The following is a 24,975-nucleotide window of genomic DNA, read 5'->3' on the forward strand; positions in this document are numbered from 1 at the left end:
CTCCCCCCGGGATGCAGGGTCGGAGGGGCTGCGGGAACGTCCGCGCGTCGGGGGGAGCCGGGGAGGCACGGCCCGAAAGAGGACGGCGAGGGGCGGCAGGGGTGGGAGCGCAGGCACGGGCAGCGAGGAGCCCCCGGGCGGCCGCGTGCGGCCCGCCCCGATCCCAGGGTGCACCGCGCCCGCCCCCTCCCCGCTCCGCGTCCCGCCTCTCCGGCCCCAGCCCCCTCCCTCCCGGCTCGGGAGGCGGGGACGCGGCGGCGGCGGCAGCGGCTCCTCAGTCGCGTCTTTCTCACTCACTGGGGAGCCCAGCGGTGGCGGTGCCTTCCAAGGTAGCGCAGTGCAGCCGCGAGCCCGCCGGCCCGACAGCGAAAGGACGGGCCGACTGACCGGAGAGCCGACGGGCGGACGGACAGCGGGACAGTCACGGCCGCAGTCGCCTCAAGTTCCGCCATGAGCTGGGGCACAGAGCTGTGGGTGAGTGGGGTGCGCCGCGCGGACCCCGGCCCTCGGGAGGCGCGGCGCGGGCGGGGAAGGCGCCGCTGGCCGTCGGCGGCGGGGGCGCGGCTGGCCCTCCGCGCTGGCAGAGCCTGGGGGTCCCGCTCCTCTTTGTGTGCAGACCCTCCTCCCTCGTCCGCTGGGGGTCGGCTGCGCGGGGCCCGCGCTCCCGCCGCTGCGGCGCGCAGGGTCTGGGCAGCGCCTGGACGGTCGGGGGAGCTGCCCGCGGGCGGGCGGGCGGGCGGGCGTGCGGGCTCCGGCGCCCTGGGCCGTCCGCGCCAGTCCCCTCGCCCCCTCCGCCGATCGCTTCCCCGACGCCTGGCTCCGCGCGGGCCGCGCGCCTCTCCCTTTGTATCCCCGCGCCTGGCGCGGGGGAGGGGGGCCCATTGTCCCGAAGGGGCGCCGTTCCCGTGCTGCTCGCAGGCTCCGCCGACCCCCGGCGGGCCGAGGGGCTCCGTGGGGCGGGCGTTGGCGGCGCGGGGAGCCGGCCGGCGCCGCCCGCAGCCCTCGCTCCCGCCCCGGGTCGGGGGAACCGGGCGGCTTTGTTCGGCGCCCGGCCCGCGGCCAGCCAGGCCCAGCCCACACGCCCATTTCCCTCTCCCGGTCTCGAGACCAGCAGCAAATGGTCGGGGCGCTCCCGCTGGGTCACCTGAGGCTGCAGCCCTTGGGCGGGTGGGTTGGCTTTAGGGATCTGAATTAAATTGAGGGTGAGGGATCGGTGGGGCGGCCGATTGTTGCCAAAAGGCGCGCTCCGGGATTCTACTTCCCCTGCCCTTCGTCTTCCTCCTTACTCGCCCCCTCGCCTGCTCCTGCCTTTCTTGGGCGCGGGAGGATCCAGACAATGCCCAGTGTCTCGCCAAGGTGCGGGTTGTGTAATAGGTCGGGGAATTTGCGCCCGCCCGACGTCGCCGCGGAAGGGTGGCGGTGTGGAGGGCTGTGATTTCTCAGGTGGCGCCGGGGGACAGGGGGCGTGGGGGCGCTGTCCCGAGAGCCGCCGAGTCCCAGCCACTCCCCTTTTATCCCACCTGTGCATATTTTCCAGGCCTTTTGTTAGCACGGACCTTGTGATAGCACGGCAGAGAAAGGGGTGGGGGGGAGAGAGAGAACTTTTTTTGGTGTGTGTGTGTTTATGGTTAGGGTGGGAGTGGAGAGAGATCCGTTAATTGACGGAGAAAATGTTATCTTTATTAATTTTCACATCTTACTAATAGATTCGGAATCTCAGGAACTGAAAGAGACTTTAGAGCTCATCTAGTTGAACACCCACTTAGCCCAGGAATCTGTCTCTCTTGCAACATTCTGTACAATTGTGTGGCCTATGAATACCTCCTTTCCTGTGTTTCTTAGATAGCATTAGCTGGCCACATAATGAGGAGGCTATGAATTAAATAAGGAGCTGTGGTGATGTAATGGGTTACGAGCGGACTGCTAACTAGTTCGAAACCAGCTGCTACACGGGGACGAGGCTTTCTATTCCCATAAAGGATTACAGTCTCAAACCACCAGCGGTATATTTTGCCCTGTCCTACAGGGTTTGCTATGAATAGACTCTGTGGCTGGGAGGTTTTTTGTTTTTTTTTAAAATGCTTTTGCCCTTTCATTTTGTGCAGGAGCCTTGGTGGCTTATGGTTATGCATTGGGCTGCTTATCTCAAGGTCAGCAGTTCAAAACCACCAGCCACCCTGCAGGAGAAAGATGAAGCTGTTTGCTTAGAGTTCAAGTCTTGGAAACACAGGAGCAGTTCTGTCTTGTCCTGTGGGGGTTACTATGAATTGGAATCGACTTGATGGCAGTTTTTTGTTTTAATAGATGATTATAGTGTATCATCAATGAAAATAATTGGTATAGCTTTATTTTCCACTTTCTAAAAACCAAAATCAAACCCATTTTCCTCCAGTCAGTTCCCTCACAGGGAGACTCCTGTAGGAGGAGGACAGAGTAGAACGACCCTGACAGGGTTTCCAAGGCTGTAAATTCTTGCTGGAGAACCGCCACCTCCTTCTCCCTGTCATCGATGGTTGACTTTCAGCTTGACAGCTGAGTGCTTTAACCACTGGACCACCATATTGCAAAGGAAGCTACTTTTAGCAGACAGCATAAAAAGGTACATATAGAAAAACAACGGGGAAATAGTACTTAGAAATCATTTTTCATTTACATTTTAAATACTCAATTTGTGTCACATAGAAAAACGGGGCAAATTATTTTAGTGAAGACTAAGATCCATTTTAATGACTAGTTTTTAAAGAATATACTTGGTACAGAAGCTTGTCTAATCCCCCACTGTCACCTGCTGTTTGGCTGTTAGCCATTTAAATAGTTTCTTAGCAGTTTGAAAAGGTAAACTATAGAAGAGATGGGCTGGAAATTCTGATGTCATACAATTTCATATACTAAGGTTGTTAGAGGTTTGATAATTTGAGGGAGTATTAGAAACTAAATAATATCAACTAGTAGAAGTTGGTGTAAAGGGCTATTGTTGGGACTAGGAGAGACCTTAGGAAAAACTGACTTCCTGTTTCACTCTGCTCAGTTTTGAATAAAGATACTGTACTTCCAAGGAATCGTAATACAAATACCTACACTGTACCCTTGCCATTGAGGAAGCTGAGGTCAGAAAATTCCTTTGAAATTTTGAATTATTTCATGTTTAGGCTCATGTTACCACTCCAGACCATTTTAATCAGTCAAAATTTGTTGTATTATATAAAAAGATGGTATGTGATTATGCAATCAAACTTAAAGTCTGTTTTTTATAACATCCACTGGATTTTTATTGCCATTTTAATGCTTCTTAAATTAAAAAAACATTTTATTGGGGACAGCTCTTATCATAATACATATACATCCATTTATTGTGTCAAGCACATTTGTACATTTGTTGCCATCATCATTCTCAAAAGATTTTTTTCTACTTGAGCCCTTGGTATCAGTTCCTCATTAAAAAAAATTTAATCATTTTTGGGGGGTGCTTCTTAAGTCTTGTTAAATTTGAGAATAAAGTGATTCTATAGAACTACTTTAACACTGACTCTGGGGGACAGGACTAGCACCTAAGTGAGGTTATGTCAGCTAAGTGGGTTATGCCAGGCTTCTCTTGTATGGTTGTGAAGGAACATGAATTAATTGGTAACAAATTTAAGCTGTGCTTTAGGGAATTTCTTGTGTTGAAAATGAGCATTTAATAAGATGGTGTATATATAAAAACAAATCAAACCCAAACTCACTGCTATCGGGTCAATTTTGACTTACATTGATTCTATTGGTCAGGGTAGAAACTGCCCCTGTAGGTGTCTGAGACTGTAACATAGGAGTGGAAAGCTCCTCTCTCTGAAGGGGCTTAAACAATTTCATAACTTTTGAAATTTCCAGTCTCTTTTCATTCCATTGTTCCATGGCCTTTTTGAAGCTCCCTTGACTAGAGTTACAATTGTAGCTTCTGAGTAACCCCAAAGATGACTGTTTTCATTCCCTCAGGATGCGTGCAAAGTAAATTATAAGATAGCATCTTAAGCAATTCTTATTGTGTTGATTTCCAAGAATGGTTAAGTCAGTCCAAATTAGAGAAGTGTTGAGTCAATACAGTCTTCTAACAAAGAGAGAAGGCTTTTTTGTTTTTTCAGGAGCCAGATAGAGTTCAACAGAAATGAAATCTGTATATGGGTTGTTTTGTGTGTGTGTGTGGATATGAAAAATAACATCACACCCATGTTATGATTTATTTTTAAATTTGCTGCTTAAAGGAAAGAGTAAAACATTAGAAGCTGACAATGGATTAACTAGTCTGGAGTTAAAAAGACAGGCATAAATATGTGGTTTAATTCATGTTAGTTCAAACCATTGTATCTCTGTTCTACCTCACAGAGGGCTGTTTACAAAAGAATGAGCCACAACCCAGTCCTGTGCCAGGCTTAACACTTGTTGCTGTGTTTGAGCCCATTTTTGGAGGCACTGTATCAACCAGCTGATTGAAGGCCTGCTTTTTTTCCCCCCACCGACCCTCTACTTAACTAAATCTGACGTCCTTTTCCAGGAGCTGGTTTCTCTTGATAATGTGTCTAAAGTAGATGAGATGTCTTGCCGTTCTCTCTTCTAAGGAGCATTCTGGCTGTACTGCTACAAAGACAGATCTGTTCGTTCTGGCTATTCGTGGTATATTTAATGAATAGGCTTGACCAACACCATAATTCAAAGGCATCAAGTCTTACCTTTCCTTTATCATTGCTTTGCTTTCACCTGCATTTGAGGTGGTTGAAATGCTATGACTTAGGTCAGGTGCACCTAGAACCTTAAAGCCACATTTTGTTTTTTAACACTTTCAAAATAAGTATTTTGCAGAAAATTACCCAGTGTAATAAGTCATTTGATTTCTTGACTGCTGCTTCCATGGTTGTTTATTGTGGATCTCAATAAAATGAAATCCTTGACAACTTTTTTATGCCTTAGCTTTCTATACTCGTGATCTTTAGACTTTAGTTTTAAGAAGGTATAATTTAAGAACCATTGTTATTTTCATCATGTTAATAACAATGCATATGACAAAGCTCTTACATGTATTTGTGAGAAATTGAAATATGTGAGTTGGGTGATAGTTTAGATGATTTCTTAATATTAAACCGACAGTTTTAACCTTTTGTTAGCTGCTTCCTCATCTTTGTCCTTACTGCACTTTATATTTGGGGGCTTAGAAAATTTTGTGGAGAATTTCATTGTCTTTCAATTTTCCACAAACTGCTTGAAGCCCCCCAATATAGTACTTACATTTTTGGAACACTTATCTTTTAAGTGTACTAGATTATGAGGCCCTTGACTCATAGAAACGTATAGGGCAATAGATCAACTTCTTAAGGTTTCCATGCTTTAAATCTTTATGGGAGCAGGCTGCTCTGTCTTTCTCCCATGTATCAGCTGGTGGGTTTGAGCTATTTACCTGTAGTTAGCAATCCAATACTTAACCAAGTGACACCGAGACTCCTAGTCTCTATTTTAACATGGTTTAAATGTACTAGATTAGAAGGCCCTTGTAGAGGCTGGGTTAAACTTTGTTTCTTCAGTTTTTACTGACTAAAACAATGCCTATAGCTTGATCTGCATATTTTGCCTAATTGAATTAATAGCTGTTTGCTTTATCCAGTGTATTGATTACTGATTAGTGAATGTTCTAGGAGGACTTTAAAGAAAGTTTCTGAGACTAGTCTTCCCTTAGACCTTAAAGGGGATATAAAAACAGGTGAAAAGAGTAAATTTTGATGCTTAAGTTAAAAAATTCATAGATTAGGAAAGAACTGTTCTAAAGCCAATTAGTATGATTGTATTTGACTCACAGCTTGGTGATACAGCTGCCAGAATAACTGATGGTATTTTAATCAACCTGTCTGGATCAGAGCGTTCGAGTTCCATTGTAACCTGTACTGGCTAGACCATTTCTGTAATCTTGGCTTAAGTTTGGTTTCATACTCGTAGATGACATTTCTCTACGAGAAGAATCTATATGTTAGAATGCTGCTCTTTGACAGGCCATGAAACTGCTCTGATGTAGGTTACACATTAAGCTACTAACTACTCACTCTGTCTACTGTAAAGATTTAAAGTTTTGGAAGCCCACAGGGATCATTTTACCCTACCCTAAAGGATTACTTTGAGATGAGAATGGACTCAATGGCAGTGATTCTTTTTTTAAAAAAAGTAACTTAATATTGAAAATCTGTCATAGGTGGTAGCTCACTGGTAGAATTCCTGCTATCCATGGCAGAGACCCAAGTTTGATACCTGGTTTTGATTCCTGACTGATCCACCTAGTGTGCTGGTATTTGCCAGTAGGAGATTTTTTTGCTATGATGCTGAACTAGTTTTAGCAAAGTGTCTAGACCAAGACAGACTAGGTTGAGAGCCTGACGATGTACTGTAGAAAACAGCCAGTGGAAACTATGGAACATAGCAGTCTGATCCCGTTTTGCATAGGGTTGCCGTAAGTTGGGGTCCATTGGATTGGCAGTAACAATAACAATTATACAGTGAGCACTTCAAAAGATGTTGAGCATTTACAACAGCTTTTAATACTAGCCTTTCCGTGACGGAACTTGAGTCATCTTGAGGCTATACTGTTTTCCTCGTTCTGCAGTACTCCTTTACATTGCTATTCCTTTCCTAAATGTTGTCTGTTGAACAATGCTTACCAACTCTGTGCTGTTTTATAGTTATTCCTTGTGCATTCAAATCTTTGGAAAACAGCATTGAATACATATGTGGGGTAGCTCCCAAACCCCAGAATTTTTATCAAAGCTGTTTATTTAAATTTTTTATTGCAAAACAACCATAGCACTTTCAAAGTACTTTCCATTACACTTAATATATTTGTCAGATCTGAGATTCCTTTCTTGGGAACATTTTTCAAACTCAACTGTTTGAATGACTGGCAGCACCTCCCTCATTTTTTTCTTCACCCCTGCTCAGGCCTCAAATTGCTGTCCTTTTATGCTCCTCTTCGTTCTCGGAAACAAAAAGAAGTTGCACGGAGCAAGGTCAGGCGAGTAAGGTGGATGGGGCAAGAGAGGCTATTTTTTGCCAAAAACTGGTGCACTAAGATGGCTGTGGGAGCAGGTACATTGTCATGGTGACAAAACCAGTCCCCCGTCTGACAAATCAGGCCTTTTGTTGCACATTGTTATGCAACCTTTTCAGAACCTCTAAATAGAAAGCTTGATTAACAGTCTGATCTGGTGGAATGAATTCCAAATGCACTCCTCCTCACATCAAAAAAACAAATTAGCATAGTTGGGTTTTTTTGGGGGGTACCCTTTGACTTATGTGTGCTTTATGGTATAAATTGTTGTGCTCAACATTGTATTACAGATGTTGCCATTAGTTAAGGAGGTGACAAGTTGCAGGACACTTTGGAAACGCCTTAACAACCTTACTATTACTATAATGAGGTGCAAACTGGAGTGCTGCTTCTATAATCAGGATAAACTCTGTGTCATTTTTACCTTTACCTGCCCCATATTGATGTCTATTGAGATCTATATTTAGGCTTGTTTAAAAAATCCAGGAGAATGTTGGACAAAGACTACAAGCCTTCAGTATGGATTTCACCTTAACAAAACAAAATTCCTACAATCAGATCATTAAACAATAATAAATGGAGAAAATATTGAAGTTGTCCAGGATTTCATTTTACTTGAATCCACAATCACTGCCCATGGCTCAGTCAAGAAATCAAATGATGTGTATTGCATTGAACAGATTTGCTGCAAACCAGAAAACAGCCAAACTTACTGTCACCGAGTTGATTCCAACTATGGGACAGGACACACCTACCCCCTTGGGTTTCTGAAACGAAGTCTTGATAGTAGTGCCCACAGCCTCCTCTTTCTCCCTTGGAGTGACTGCTAGTTCAAACAGCTTACTTCATAAGTCACCTTCTACATCACCAGGGCTTCTCTGCTGCCAGAGACCTGTTTAACGTGTTAAAAAGCAGCACAGATAACACTTTCAGGACTAAGATGCACTTAGCCCAAGCCATGATATTTTCAGTCACTTCGTATGCATCCAAAAACTAGATAATATGTGAGGGAGACCAAGGAAAAATTGATTCATTTGAATTATGGTGTTGGTAAAGCAACATACCATGGAGTGCTAGAATGATAAATAGTATAGCCTGAATTTCTAAATGTGCGCATCGTGAGACTCCCTCTCCCATACTTTGGACATGTTATAAGGAAGAATCAACCCCTGGAGAAGGACTTCATGCCTGGTAAAGTAGAAGGTCAACAATAACGAGGAAAACTCAATGAGATGGATTGACACGGTGGTTACAACAGTGAGTTCAAACACAACATCGTTTTTGAGAAGGGTGAAGGACTGGACAATGTTTGTACACAGGGTTGCTATGAATCACTGGCACCTAACAACAACACGGTGTTTTCTTTTAAGTAGTTTTATTGACATATAATTCATGCATACTTCAATAGTGGATTTATATTTTAAAAACCTGTAAATCATTGGTACAATTTAGTTCTAGAACATATCCTTCCTTCTTGTACTCATTGTTATTAGCTCCCTATTTTTCTGCCAACATCCCTGCCTTACCCTAATAAGCTATTTATCTACTTATTGTCTCTACAGATTTACCTATCCTGTGGATTTCACATATAGGAAAACATACCAAACACACACAACCCAACAAACAAAAGCCCCATCCAAACTAACAATAATAACAAACCAGAGAAACCTCACCTGAAACGAAAACAGGAAATATTAAAAACTAGAATAAACTTAAAATGGGTCAAGAGGGAGATCAAATGATAAGATACTGCATTTTAACCTAACTACATCTGCCATAGTCAATTTTACAGTGCTCTTGGTCGGGTAGGAGGCTATTCACAGGCCTCAACTATGGTCGGGGGGGATTCACTGGAGGCTTTAACCCATGCAAATCCTCATTTGGATTTTATGATTCTAATTTATTATTTATAATTCTTGGATTATACAGGCTGGTGTGTGTCTTCTTCCTTGTGAACTTAGTTGATGCCTCACTTAGATGGCTGTTTGGTTTAAGATAAGCCCAAGTCCCAGCTGCTATTGTTTTTAATAATTGGCCACCATCTGAATTCTTCACTACACTTTGCTATATTATTCATATCTGCAGTAATCTATTCAGGAAGCAAACACTGAACTATATCATAATAACCAATTGTTCTTAGATTGCATCTAGAATTAAGTGTGAGCCTCAAATCCATTCACATCTTTGGTTTATATATGTCTGGTTCACTTTAGAGGCCGCATTATAATCTAAAAATTTTTTTATGAAAAGATCACTTCATTGGGGGCTCTTACAGCTCTCAGAATAGTCCATGCATCAATTGTATCAAGCATATCTGTACATATGTTGCCATAATATTCTAAACATTTACTTTCTGTTGAGCCCTTGGTATCAGCCCCTCTTTCTCTTCCCCCACCTTCTTGACCCCCCCTTTTTTGACCCCTTGATAAAGTTATTATTTATTATATTATAAGTATAAATTATATTATTTTCATACCTTATACCATTTACTGTTTCCGTCCCCCAAAGTTTTCTTATTTTTTACTCCTGCGGTGTGTGCGTGTGTGGTTACATGTCCATCATTGCAATTGTTCCCCCTTCCTCATCTCTCCTCATTGTCATTTTATAACAGAGAACGTTATCAATCATCCCCCAACAGTGTTTTCAAGGTTTATCCATGCAATAGCATGTTGTAGTTTATTTATTGCTAATTAATCATCTATCCTATGAACATACCACTTTTTTAAACATTTTATTAGGGGCTCATACAACTCTTATCACAATCCATACATATACATACATCAATTGGATAAAGCACACCTGTACATTCGTTGCCCTAATCATTTTCAAAGCATTTGCTCTCCACATAAGCCCTTTGCATCAGGTCCTCTTTTTTCCCCTCCCTGCCCGCTCCCCACGCCCACATGAGCCCTTGATAATTTTTTATAGATCATTATTTTGTCATATCTTGCTCTATCCGGCGTCTCCCTTCACCCCCTTCTCTGTTGTCCGTCCCCCAGGGAGGAGGTTCCATGTAGATCCTTGTAATCGGTTCCCCCTTTCCAACCCACTCACCCTTTACCCTCCCAGTATCACCCCTCACACCCCTGGTCCTGAAGGTGTCATCCACCCTGGATTCCCTGTGCCTCCAGCTCCTATATGCACCAGTGTACAACCTCTGCTCTATCCAGTCTTGCAGGGTAGAATTCAGATCATGATAGTTGGGGAGGAGGAAGCATCCAGGATCTGAGGGAAAGCTGTATTCTTCATCGGTGCTACATCGCCCCCTGACTGACTCATCTCCTCCCCTTGACCCCTCTGTGAGGGGATCTCCAGTGGCCGACAAATGGGCTTTGGGTCTCCCCTCTGCACTTCCCCCTTCATTCACTATGGTTTGTTTGTTTGTTTTTTTTGTGGATGATGCCTTTTGATAGCCAGGCACCATCAGCTTTCTTCGCCACATTTGCTTATGTACCTGTTTGTCCTCGGCGATCGTATCATGGAGGTGTGCAGCCAATGATATGATTTTTTGTTCTTTGATGCCTGATAACTGATCCCTTTGGGACCACGTGATCACACAGGCTAGTGTGTTCTTCCATGTGGGCTTTGTTGCTTCTGAGCTAGATGGCTGCTTGTTTATCTTCAAGCCTTTAAGACCCCAGACACTATCTCTTTTGATAGCCGGGCATCATCAGCTTTCTTCACCACATTTACTTGTTCACCCGCTTTGGCTTCAGCAGTTGTGTTGGCAGGGTGAGCATCATAGAGTGCCAACTTAGTAAAAGAAAGTATTCATGCATTGAGGGAGTGCTTGAGTAGAGGCCCAAGGTCCTTCCGTTACCTCAATGCTAAACCTACAAATAGAGACACATAGATCTATTTCCCCATCCTATATATGTATTTGCAGAACATACCACTTTTCATTTATTTATTTATTCTTCATTTGATGGACATTTGCATTAGTCTTCCAGGTTACTTGGCATTGATGAGTAGTAAATGCTTTCAGTGTTTTATCAGCTTGCTGAAACCTTTTACTGTATATACTCAAGTATAAGTCAACCCGAATATCCGCTGAGGCTATTTTTACCACAAAAATGGCATAAATGCTCAAAAACTCTGCTTATACTCGAGTATATATGGTAATTGGTATTCCCTCAATTCCCGGTGCATTGTTTTTAGCTAATACTTTCAGTGCAGCTAAGACTTCTTTCAGTACCATTGGTTCTTGCTCATGCTCTCTCTCGAAATGGTTCTTTTTGGTAACAGTTAAAAAAAAACCCAAACAAACAAAAATCCAAAAGCTACAGTCACTACCATTAAGTTGATGCCGACACATAGTGACCCCATAAGACAGGGTAGAACTGCCTCTGTGGGTTACTGAAGTTTAACTCTTAAAAAAAATCATTTTATTGAGAGCTCGTACAATTCTTATCACAATCCATACATTTCATCCATTGTATCAAGCACATTTATGTATTTGTTGCCATCATCATTCTCAAATCATTTGCTTTCTACTTGAGACCTTAATATCAGCTCCTCATTTTCCCTTCAGAATGGCTGGTGCTTTTGAACTGCTGACTACAGACTGCAGCCCACTGTGTAACCACTCCGTACCAGGGGGAGCGATACAGTGACTCTGTATTCTTTCCATCTTCGTTTGTTGCTTGCTGCATCACTCAATAGTTTGCCCTTATAGGTTCTTTCTATATTGTACCTTGAGGCTTGAGTTCTTTTGTTAGTTCTTCCGGTTTAAGATATGCTGAGTGTGTTTTTCCTTTTTGGTTTTTAAACTCTAGACGTTTGCACAATTCATTATAATATTTTACTTTTTCATTTGAGCCCCAATAAAATGATTAAGAAAAATATATTTTACTTTGTCTTCTCAAGCTGCCCTTTGAAATGTTTTATTCAGCTCTTTGACTTCATTATTTCTTCCTTTTGCCTTAATTATAACTAAGAGAAAATTCAGTCTCTTCTGACAACTACTTTGTTCCTTATTTCCTGTTTTATTAACGACCTTTTGCTTTCATCGTGTATAATGTTCTTGATGTCCCATATTTCATCAAGTCTTCTGTTATTAGTGTTTAATGGATCATGTCTGTTCTTGAGATGTTCGTGAACTTTGAGTGGGACATGTTTTAATTTTCCTCAGCTTTAACCTGAACTTAGATATGAACAATTGTTGGTCTGTTGCACACTTGACCCCTCGCTTGTTTTTAGATAAACTTATATCTGGACTCATTTCTATTTCAATACCTTTCCAAAGGCCAATAATACCGCATGATTTTGGTTACAGTAATTTGTAGTAAGCTACAAAATTGCAAAGTGTGATTTTGTAGAATCATACAGGGAATTTAAAGGTTACAGTACAGTAGGTTTTCTTCCTCCATGGTGTATAGGGTTATGGAGTGGGCTGCTTACCACAAAGGTCAGCAGTTCAAAACCACCAGCTACTCTGTTAGAGAAAATTGAGGCTTTCTATTCCCACAAAGATTTACTGTCTCACAAATCCATAGTCAGTTCTATTCTGCCCTGTAGGATTGCTATGGTTTAGAATCTACTTAATGATGTGAGTTTAGTTTGGGCCTTAAATTTATAATTTTCCTCATGATTATTGGCTGCGCCACATTCTTGCAAGAGATTGGTCAATGGTTTATGTAAATAGTAGTTTGAAAATCTACCCAATAGGATTGACTGACTTGTGGTCTAGCTAGGGGGTTGGCAAGTTTTGCCATCCTGCTAGATGAGTGTCAATATGACTGGGGCCGAATTGGTTTGGCAGTTAAGAATTAGTAATTAATCCCTCATGATGTGATCTGACACAATGTAATTAATAACTTCAATAATGGGATCATTTCTCACTGATTATGAAAAGAGCAGAGTGAAACTCAACATCCTTACTTAGATTATAACTCTGATACACCAATTGAAACAAATTTCTTTCTTTTTCTTTTGATACAAATTTCTGTGGGATGGTGGGGTGAGAAGTGGTTGTGCCTTCTTCCAATGTAAGTAGAAGCTGTGGAAACGCTTGCTTGTCATTTTGCTAGATCTGGATCCTTCATCAGTGACTTCTGCTTCTTGATATTTGTGCCAGCAGCTTGCCGTGTTCCTTGCTGATCTTGGGTGTCATCTGCAGCCTCCCTCTTAACTGCACTGTCCTGGAATTCATTTACTTCTGCAGCCCCAAGACTGTTGTCTGATTACTCATCTTGGCCTCTGAAGCTACTTGAGTCAGCAGTAGCCCCCAATTTAACAAGAGATGAGGTTTCCCAACAAAATTTTCCTAGGACAGGCCTTGCTATTTTCCGAGAATGAGCAACTGCATTGTCATGTGGAAAAAAGTTCCTTGGTGCAACTTTTCTGGCCTTTCCCTCCCCAGTACAGTTTTCCGTGTTCCTAAAACTGTATATAATAAGGCCCTTTGATTGTTCTGTGGCCTTTGAGAAAATCTATGAGCATTTTCGGTTCCTCAAACACCGTAATATTCTGAATTGACAGCTGCCGTGAATTTGCCTGGCTTAGTAGATAACTGCTGAAGTCACCCTATTGACTGTCTTTTAAAAAGGGAGACATGAAAGAAACTGACACAAGTATTTGAGGGAAATTTTTGCGGTTATTCACTGGTCAGAAATACATATTTAAACATGTTTTGTCTGGCATCAATACTTGTATCTCTGAGCTGGAACCCGAGTGTCAATATTTTCCGACTTACCCTTATTAGTAACTGCTGAATTGTCTATGGAATGAAATCTGTGAGGTAAATATAATTTTAGTTAGATTTATTAATGTTTCCACCAACTAAGGTTTTAAACTTAGAGACAGGATAGCAAAAAAATGCTTATCAACAAAATAATAGATTGCATATGTTCTTTCCTCAAACTTCTCTCGGCATTTGGTGCTATAAAACTCTTCTCTCTCATTAGGCCTTCAACCCCCAAATAAATGATATATTTTTGTATGAGTTATTGCTGTTGATATGGAAACAGACAAAAGGACAAAGTGAATTAAAAGGAAATGACCTCTCACTGTAAATTGAGACTAAATACTTTGCTCTAATTTGAACAACTTATATTTCAAGCACCCTACTGTAACATCTTACATTAATGCACTTTTAGGTTATTCCAGAAAGTGGAAAGATATAATAAGGCATTAAAATTTGTTTTTAATAATGTGGCCTTTCCCACATGGAAGAAGCACACCAGCCAGTGCGATCACGAGGTGCCAAAGGGACCAGGTATAAAGGCATCATGCAAAAAAAAAAGATATATGTGTGTATATGTATATATATGTGTGTCTATATATGTATATGTATATATGTGTGTATATGTATATGTATATATACACCATATTGAATGAAGGGGGAAGTGCAGAGTGGAGACCCAAGGCCCAAGTGTCGGCCAATGGAGATCCCCTCACAGAGGGGTTTAGGAGAGGAGATGGGTCAATGAGGGTGCGAGGTAGTACCAATGAAGAACACAGCTTTCCCCCGGGTCCTGGATGCTTCCTCCCCCCAACTACCATGATCCGAATTCTATCTTGCAGGGCTAGATAGGGCAGAGGTTGTACACTGGTGCATATGGGGGCTGGAGGCACAGGGAATCCAGGGTGGATGATACCTTCAGGACCAGGGGTGTGAGGGGCGATGCTGGGAGAGCGGAGGGCGAGTGGGTTGGAAAGGGGGAACTGATTACAGGGGTCCACGTGTGACCTCCTCACTGGGAGAGGGATGGCAGAGAAGGGGGGAGGGAGACTCCGGATAGGGCAAGATACGACAAAATAATGATGTATAAATTACCAAGGGCACATTGGGAGGTGGGAGCGGGGAGGGAGGGGGAAAAAAAAAAGAGGACCTGATGCAAAGGGCTTAAGTGGAGAGCGAATGCTTTGAGAATGATTGGGGCAGGGAATGTGCGGATGTGCTTTATACAATTGATGTATGTATATGTATGGGGTTATGATAAGAGTTGTGTGAGTCCCTAATAAAATGTAAAAAAAAAAAGAATTACAGACGGCGTGACAAGGGTAACGGATGTACAAATATGCTTTATACAATGGATGGATATATGGATTGTGCTAAAAGTTGTATGAGCCCCCATTAAAATGATCAAATCAATCAATCAAAAAAAAAGAATTTGTTAAATTATATTTCACACATAAAATGGTTTTCAAAGTCTCAAACAAACAAAAAAAATAATGTGGCCTTTCTGTTTCTTCAATAACTTTTAATCCTTAGGGACCTTAGTAGTGTGGTGGTTATTCATTGGTCTGCTAACCCCAAGGTTAGCAGTTTGAAACCATAGCCACTCGATTGGAGAAAGACTCCCATCAAGAGTTACAGTCTCAGAAACTCAAAGGGGCTGTTCTGCCCTACCTCACTGGCTCTCTGTAAGTTGGCATCAACTAGATTGCAGTGGGTTTGTTTTTGGTTGTGATTGAAATTACAATCGAAAGATACAGGCCAACTGGTCTATCAATTGTTAGAAATAAGCTTTATATTTAAAAGTGTTTGGAACACACACAAATCCACTTTGGTTCTAGAATAAGCAAACTATGAATTAGAGGCGCTTCCCCATTGTCTCCTCCTACTGATGTAGACAGTTGGATTTCTGTGTATGTTATCTGGCCAGATCCATGTGGATAGTTGCCCTTTATGTTGTTGTAAGAAGGTATTTGTAATGAAAAAGTGTGTTTGTCTTACAAAATTCTATCCCTCAAGCTGCAACATGGTAAATGTAATTAAGGTACTGAATTGTACATGTGAAAGTGGTTGAAAGGGTAAATGCTTTTTGGTATATACATGTATGTTTTACCAGAATGAAAATGTATTGAAAAGTAAATAGCTGACCGAAGTGGAAATAGAAAGCACACAAGCACAGGTCTTTGGAAAGGAAACAGGAAAAGGGCATAGTTTTTTGTATATTTATGAGTGGGGAAGACCTCGAGGACAGGGAAAATGATAATGGATCAGAGGGTATAATTTCAGAAGTAATAAACTTGAGAAAGAAGGCTTGGGGTCTAGTGCCTAAGAGAATAGGATGGTCCTAGGAGCAGGGACTAGTGTAGCAGCAAGGAAGGCCAAGTGTGCCTAAGAGAAGAGGATGGCCTTAGGAGCAGGGACTAGTGTAGCAGCAAGGCAGGCAAAGTGCAGGTTAATGGTTTAATGATGGGCAGATGAGGCAGCAATTTACTGAAAGCTTCTTTGTATTTGCCTTCAGAGATCTTTATACTGTTCTACTGATGACCCTAGGACTCCACTTTGGGCCTTTCAGGGTCTTTTAATTTAAGGCAGCTGCTCTTTAGATTTCTTCAAGCTTGTATACAATATAGTCTCCAGATTCTATTTAAAATCTTCCATTAGTGCAAAAGCAAATAGTAATGGGGGAGGTAACATTGTGAAAAATTCATAATCCAAATTATGTTTTTCAATGAGTGATAATGATTAATCTTACTGTCTTATCATAGAAACCTCCTAATACATGCTACAGTGGAAGACGTGTATCACCAATTAACTGTCAAAACTTTCTGTTTGTTATAGGTGTTTCTCTACAACAAATAATCTCAGCATTTTCATATGTTAATCAAATTTACTAATTTGTATGAAATTGTTAGACGTCAAAGGACTATTTGTGTTCCTTTTAGTCTGAAAATCTCAGGCCACCATTTGTTGGTTTCTGTCATTGTGGTACAATTGAGTCCCTCTCCTAGTTGTCCGATACAGTACAGAGTAGAATTGCCCCATAGAGTTTCCAAAGCTGGACTCTTGAAGGTGGCTGGTGGATTCTTACCAATAACCATTTGCCACTAGGGGCCCTTTGCCTCCTATGACTTGAATATTCTACTAAAAGCACACTTCAAACCCAATCTTTAACATTATCAGCCTTTCAGTAAGGAGCCCGGTGGCAGTTCTACTAGCGGTTCTACTCTGTCCAGAATGGGTTTTCCTTCATGAGTCAGAACCGATTCAATGACTGTGGATGTTGGGTTTAATACTTGTAAATATGGTTTTAATTTCTGATAGTAATAGCTATGTATAATTTAAGAATGTTTGCTGTTATCTGTTAGGTGTCATTGAACTAGTTATGAATCATAATGACCCTGTCTACAACAGAACGAAACACTGCCCTATCTTGTCCCATCCACACAATTCTCCCTATGTTTGAGTCCACTACTGCAGCCACTGTGCTAGTTCATATTGTTGAGAGTATTCCTCTTTTTCGCTGACCCCTCTACTCTTGTACCAAGCATGTTGTCCTCCAGGAACTTGTTCGTCATGATAACCTGTCCAAAAACGCTAAGAAGAAAGACTTTCCCTTGCTTTTAAGAAGCCTTAAAATCTTGCTTTTAAGGAGCATTCTAGCGATATCTCTTCCAAGGCAAATTGGTTCTTCTGTGTATTTATTATTCTTAGCTTACATCATATTTTAAAGGCACTAAATTTTCTAAGTCCTCCTTAATCATTGTCTTAATTTTTATATGCACATGAGGCAGTTGAAAAGACCTTGGCTTGGTGAAGCACACCAGTCTTCAAAGTGACATCTTTGCTTTTTGACTCTTTAAAATGTCCTTTGCGTAGATTTTCCCAATGACTGCTGCTCCCATTAGCATTGACCTTGGTTCCAAGTGGAAGAAACCCAAAGATTTCTACTTGCATGACGAGTTACAGTTTTGGAAACACACATGGGCAGTTCTGCCTTGCCCTTTGGAGTAGTGATGAGTTTGAAATGAGTAGATGTCAATGAATGTGGGGTTTTTTGTTTGTTTGTTTGTTTGGTGGATCCAAGTAAAATGAAGTCCTCGACAGTTTATAGCTGTTACAGATTATAATGATGCTTATTGGTTCAATTGTGAGGATTTTTCTTAAAATGCTTTTTTGAAAAATACCTATACTATAGACAATAAAACAAGCTTAGGACCTTCTAAAATTACCAATTTACCCCATACATTGGGAAAACATATTTGGCAATGTCTTATCACATAAGAAGCACTTGTGGCATAGTGGTTACTTATTTGGTGGCCATCCACGTGGTCAGCAGTTCAAAGACACCAGCCGCTCCTTAGTAGAAAGATGGGCCTTTCTATTCCCCTAGAGTTAGAGTCTAGGAAACTCACAGGGACAGTTCTATCTGTCTCACACACACCCCCCACACCCCAAGTAAAACTTTATAAAAGGAGATGGAGGGCTAGATTTAGCCCGAGGGCTATAATTTCTGACTTCTGCCATTGATGAAACTCAGGAAATGACTTGGCTGTCCCTGGGACTGTCGCCCAGCCTGCTCCCTGGTGAGGTGAGGTGGACTCCACTCTGGGCAGAGGAGGTGTGCTGAAGGCAGTTCAAGGGGTGGGCTGCACCAGGCTGAGCTTCCTCAAAAGAGGCACTGCCTCCTTTATTCCGGCTCCTAGGGTTGCTTGAGTCAGCATCGGCTCTATGCCAGTGAGTTTTATATCAAATAAAGGGCTAATTAAAAAAAATCTTAGAAAACTACAATCAATAAGAAAAATACAAATAACCCAGTTGAAAGATGGGCACAAGACATGAATATACAATGGCCGCCACAATCATTGAAAAAATGCTCGAGTTCATTAGCCATAAGAGAAAAACAAATTAAAACAACAATGAGATATACTACCTTACACTGACACTCTTGGCAAAATTAAAAAAAACACCAAAGCAAAATCAACTTTAGAAAGGGTGTGGAGAGATTGAACCCCTCATACATTGCTGGTCAGATTGCAGAATTGTACAACCATTGTGGTACCTCCTTAAACAAATGCAAATATAAGTACCTTGTGATCCTATAATTTCTCTGCTGGGTACATACCCAAAGGAAATAAAACATGAACAGATACGCACACCCATGTTTATTTCAGCAACTTATAGCAAAAATATGGAAACAATCAAAAGCCCACTTGGAGAGGAATGGATGAATTCTGGCACATACACACAATGGAATATCATGCATCTGTGAAAAAACAAGAATCTGTCAAAATACCCCATGACATGGACAGGAAAGCATTAATTCTTAGCAGTTAGTCAATCTCATAAGGATAAATATTCTAGGACACCATTATTATGAAGAAATAAAGAAAAATAAAATGGTTTGCACACCAAAGGAAAAGACTTTGAAGATTACGACTAGGCCAGTATCTGGAGGGAAAGAAGAGACAGGCAAATGAGGAGAGAGGGTGAGTGGGGAAAAAAGAAGAAAATTGAACAATATATACAGGTGGTTTAATGGAATACTGTCACGGCATTGATGAAATGGAGTGTGCAGTTACATATATGCTTTCCTTGTTATATTCCACAAAAAGGGAAAATGTTAAAATTAAGAAATGAAAAAGAGGTCTTAAAAACCCTCCAAAAGTTTTACCCATCAGACCTAAATCTGAGTGGCTATTAAAAGGAAGACCCATAAAATTGCAAATAACTTAAAATTCATTTGTGACACACAAACTAGTTTAAAAATAAATCCTTTTAGTATTTTATATCTCCTTGCTGCCTCTGAGTAAACAGCTCAGTTATGTATAATTGCTAGTCATCTCAAATCTTTTTTCAAGTAGCATCAGTTCTTTTTTGGTAGTAAACAAGGAAATAAAGAAAGGAAGGAAGGAAGAAAGCTACTTTAGGTTAAGGCGAGGTTTTTTTGATACAAAATTGCAGTTCTGTGCCCCTGAAAACGAATTTTTGTCTTTTCCTATTAAATTTCCTCAATGTATATACTTTTCCTCCCTAATTACTATTCTGACATATGACATATTTCACATTAGTAAACAAAAACAATCCCTTTACTGTTGACAGCCATTTTTCTGTAAACATCAAACGTCTGGGTAAGAATTCTATTTAGTATGCTCCCATTAGGCCAGTTTCCAGTGTCATAATAATCCCATGCACAACAGAAAGAAATGCTGCCCAGTTCTGTCCATCTCAGGATCAGTTGTGGATCGAACCTATAATAGAACCTAAAATTATTTCATAGCTATATGTGTAAGTACATCTCCATGTACAGAATAAGATTCAACCCAGTGCTATTGAGCAATAAAGAACCTTAAAGTGGATTTTCTATTAAAAGTCTGATAGTATTCATAATAATATGCATGTACATGGAGGTGAAGACATGTCATACCTGCTTGATCTGCTCAGATTATTGAGGCTGATAAAAGAGTCACATTGAGTCAATATGAAAGGAACAAAGTAAGCAACATAAATTTAAAATATTAATAGTGTCTAGTTTATATAATAAGGAGCCCTCCTGGATATGCATTGAGCTACTAACCACAAAGTCAGCAGTTTGAACCCATCAATTGCTCTGTGGGAGGAAGGTGAGGCTGTCTGTTTCTGTAAAGATTTAAAGTCTTACCCCCTGAACCCTTGATAATTTATAAATTCTTACTATTTTGTCACATCTTGTACCATCCAACAGCTCCCCTCACCCACTTCTCCACTATCCGTTCCCCAAGGAGTAGGTTATATGTAGACCTTGTAATCTGTTCCCCCTTTCTCCCTCACCTTCCCTTGACCCTCCTGATATCGCCACTCTCACCACTGGCCCTGAGGGGTTCATCTGTTCTAGATTCCTGGTATTTCCAGTTCCTATCTGTGCCAGTACATCCTCCGGTCCAGCTGGATATGTAAGGTAGAATTGGGATCATGATAGTGGTGGTGGGGGAGGGAAAGGGGAAGGAAGCATTCAAGAACTAGAGGAAAATTGCGTATTTAATCATTGCTGCATTGTACCCTGACTGGCTCCTCCCTGCAGCCCTTCTGCAATGGGATGTCCAGTTTCCCATAGATGGGCCCTGGGTCCCCACTCCGCAATTCCCCTCATTCACAATGCTATGATTTTTTTTGGTCTTTGATGCTTGACACCTGATCCCTTCAACATCTTGTGATCTCACAGGCTGGTGTGCTTCTTCCAAGTGGGCTTTGTTGTTTCTCAGAATACTACTGTTTTTGATGGATGATGGAGATTCGTCTGTTTTCAATTAATATATAATATTTTTATATCAAATTTTACCATGATGTTAAAATTAATCAGTCATTAATTAATCATAGTTCTAAAATATTCCAATACTGCTTAAAATCAGTTGATGTCCAATCGATTCTGCTCAGTAGGGGTTCCAAGGCTGTAAATCTTCATGAAATTAGACTGCCACATCTTTTTCCTGTGGAACAACTAGTGAGTTCAACCCCTCAGCCCTTTGGCTTGCAGCTAATTACGTTAACCACGATGCCAACAAGGTTCGCTTTATATAGGCGTGGAGTCCTGGTGGCTGCGTTACAAGTTAGGCTGCCTAACCACAATGTCAGCTGGTCCTTAGGAGAAAGATGAAGCTACTTTCTCTCCTGTAAAAATGTATGGTGCTGTGAGATGGAATTGACTCAGTGGCAGTGGGCTTGGTTTGGGGTTATAGTTAAATTGCTTCATTATTTAAACCATAATTACATAGAGTAGTATGAGGTCACTTCTTGGAATTATTCCCATGAAATACACCAACAACTAAGTATGCCTACAGATTAGATTAAAGCCAGGAAGCTCATTTGCTCTCTAAATAATGAATGTAGTCTAAGAACATTTACTTAGCTAAATGTGCTGATTTGAAGCAGCAAAACTGGAAAAACTAAAACATCTGGAACCTCAACTCAAGCTGTTAACTTAGCTCTCTAACCTTGGGCGAATGGTTTAATCTCTAGGCTTGAGTTTCTGTTTTCGTTACCTAGTGCTGCTATAACACAAGAGACCACAAGTAAGTGGCTTTAACAAACAAATTTGCTTTGTTTCTTTTCACAGTTTAGGAGTAGCAGCCCATGGGGAAGGCTGTTTGTGTCTGTCAGTTTCATGGAAAGGTCATATTCTTTCTCTGTCTGTCTTTCAAATAATTTCATTAGGACATGATCCAGACATCATACGATTGAATAGTTTAGCCATATGCAGCTTTCTATAATTGCTACGACCATCACTTTCAAAACATTGTCTTCATTCTTGTACTTCATGATATCAGCTCATCATTAACTTCCACCTCTCTGCTGCTGCAGGAACCTTTATTCTAGTTATTATCTCTCGAGATTCACCCAACCTGGGTATCATATACCAGAAAACATAGAAAGATACATAACAGTCCAGAACATACCAATAGTAACAAAATACCGTATAGATATACCCTAATCCAGAAATAAAAACAAAAGACAAAACCCAGAAAATATTAAAAGACAAGATCAAGCTCAAGGCTTTAACCATTCAAGTCATATTTATACTTTAAATGTACTATAATTGTGTTGCCAATGTTCTCTGATGTTCCCATCTCTCACTTAAGGTCAGAGGGGAGTCACTTATTACCCTGTGTACATTCTGAAAATATATTTTGGGCTCCCATGGTCATCCATAGCCTTTTGTAAACCAGAATTTTAGAATTTAAACTCATATCATTCCTTCTTTGGGATTTGGATTAGATCTTTTCCACTCCTTAGATCACAGATGTTGGTGTGCTTCTTCCATGTGGGTTGAATTGACATCTCACTTAGATGGCTGCTTGTTTGAGAATAATCCTTTAAGACTCTAGTTCAGTGGTTCTCAACTTTAAGACCTCAACCCTTTAATACAGTTCCTCATGTTGTGGTGACCCCCAACCATAAAGTTACTTTTGTTGCTACTTCATAACTAAGTTTGCTACCTTTATGAATCGTAATATAAATATCTGGTGTGCAGGATGTATCAGGCGACCCCTGTGAAAGGGTCATTCAACCCCTTAAGGGGTTGCGACCCACAAGTTGAGAACTGCTGCCCTAGTTACTCTTTCTGATAGCCAGGCAGCATCCAGTTTCTTCATTACACTTCCTACAGCACCCATATCTTCTGTTTCCTTCAGGAGGGCGGATTTTGAGCAGGGCCATGTCGAGCATTATCTCTTTTTCTCCTAGGCAATCTTCATGTGGTTTGGCCTCTCTCATGCCCCATCTCTGCTTGCTTCATTTGTTCAGTTTTTATTTTGTAAGCTGGCTCAAGACAACGTAATCTAAACCTGTCTCATTAACATAACAAAGGCAACTTGTTCCCATATGGAATTATAATCACAGGTATATTTGGGGAGCACACAGTTCAATTCATAATCATTTTTTCCATCCACAAAAATAGGTGATTGTTCAACTCCTTTATAGCCATATGATTCCACTTCGTGCATGCATTGAACTCACTGAATAGTAGTCTCAAACAGAGGAAGGAAGCCAAGATCAAGGGAGTGGACTTACAGGAACGCTTACACCAAACCAAACCCACTGCCGCAGAGTGGATTCCTACAGTGGCCCTTTAGGACACAATAGAGATGCTCTACAGGGTTTCCTAGGCTGTAAGTCTTAGTGGGAGCAAATAGCTTCATTTTCTCCTTTGGAGTGGTTTTCTCCTGTGGTTTGAACTGGCAGCCTTGAGACAAGCCACCTACAGCCTTCACCTACAACATCACTAGGGCTCCTTAAAGGGATGCTTAGACGGTTTTTAAAGAGTTTACAAGTTAAAAATATGAATACATAATGCATAAAGACTGACTCTGCTCTTGTGTTCTCCCTTTCTCTCCTTGCAATTTCTGGTCTCAGGCTAAGAAATTAAGTATCAACTTCAGGGATTGACAATGGGTTGCTCATGGGTCTGGGGGTTGCGAAACCAATGGCAGGAGGAGGTTCAGTATGGAGGTATGGAAGACTCTGAAAGCAGGTAACCAGATTCTAAGCAAGGGCAAGAATATAATGGAAGGAAAATTAGATTTAAAGTGGTTATCTCCAAAATGTAGTCTCTGCTTAACCATGAACAAATGATCTTGCCCTCAAGCTTGAGATCTTGAGAAGCAGAGCAGTGCTAACTGATGGTGCAGACCAATGTGGATGAGAAATAAAGCCAGTAGGATGCAAAAATTCCAAGGAATCGTGAAATGAGAGGGTCAGCTATAAAGATGGCTAATTACTATGGAAATTAGCCAGAAATTGTAGAATGCAAACATTAGATAATACACAGTTTTATATCTTGCTTCACTTAAGAAACAGGTTCTGATCATATGAAAATTTACTGTGGAACAGTCACATTATTTTTAATTGCACTACGAACAGTGGGTTTTTAGGAACCAACTTGAAGGCAATGGGTGTGATTGAAAAACAACAACATATAATGAATAAAAAGGGAACAGGAGTGATTCAGAATGTTGCCTTCCATGCTGCTGGCCCCAGGTGGATTCTCAGCCAATGTACTTCTTGAGCAGCTACCACCCAAGTGGTGAAAGAAAGGGTTGGCAATCTGCTTCTGAAAGCCTGTGGATTACAACTCATCAATGTGCAGTAATGAGATGGCACAAGACAGCAGCATTTTATTCTGTTAAATGCAGCGTGTTAACAATGGATCTGGTTGTCTTCATGGCAGCTAAAATAACATCACAGTGCACAATCATTCTGTGACTTAATTGGTAAGTATGGCATTTATATATTGAGTTTGCTTAAAGGCATAAAATTTACATGTTGGTTTAGGTTTAAATATATAAACCTGGCCACCAAAAAATTAACAACAGTCATGTCATCACTGTATTTAATATACTAGAGGTACTAGGTAATGAAATTAAAGAAGATAAAGAAATTAGCACTCATTCTCGGTTGTGATTAATTTAGTGACTTTCCCATTAAGGATTTTTTTAAATGTTTCTAACTCTGTGCCCACAAACTCCCGAGCTTCTCCAGGCCAAAGAATGTGTTTTCAGATTTTCTCATCAAAATATGAATTTCTCATTTTCTCATGGCAGACTCTACCCTCCCACCCCCACTCTCTGCCCCTTGCTGCCTTTATTGGGTGATATTTGGGTCTTAAGGCTTACCTTAGGGGCTCATAAAGACTTTTTAAATATTTGGCTATTAAGGGTATTTTTACTCATACTGTATCTGTAGTCCTAAACTCAACATGAATTCATTT

At 41.1% G+C, this 24,975-nt stretch overlaps 1 protein-coding gene across 2 annotated transcripts in view; it reads left to right on the plus strand.

Moving 5' to 3' along the window:
* The first annotated feature begins 262 nt into the window (after positions 1 to 262).
* Positions 263 to 24,975, plus strand: part of FNBP1L (formin binding protein 1 like) — a 104,144-nt gene continuing 79,431 nt past the window's right edge. Inside the window, exon 1 of one of the 2 annotated variants that reach the window (XM_075558517.1) lies at positions 263 to 474. In XM_075558517.1, the coding sequence (XP_075414632.1) occupies positions 451 to 474 (24 nt within the window). In that variant the 5' untranslated portion in view covers positions 263 to 450. The remainder of the gene's footprint in view (positions 475 to 24,975) is intronic. The other variant, XM_075558525.1, reaches the window with a different exon arrangement.

The sequence above is a fragment of the Tenrec ecaudatus genome, chromosome 1 (assembly GCF_050624435.1).
Source record: "Tenrec ecaudatus isolate mTenEca1 chromosome 1, mTenEca1.hap1, whole genome shotgun sequence".
Classification (NCBI taxonomy): Eukaryota; Metazoa; Chordata; class Mammalia; order Afrosoricida; family Tenrecidae; genus Tenrec; species Tenrec ecaudatus.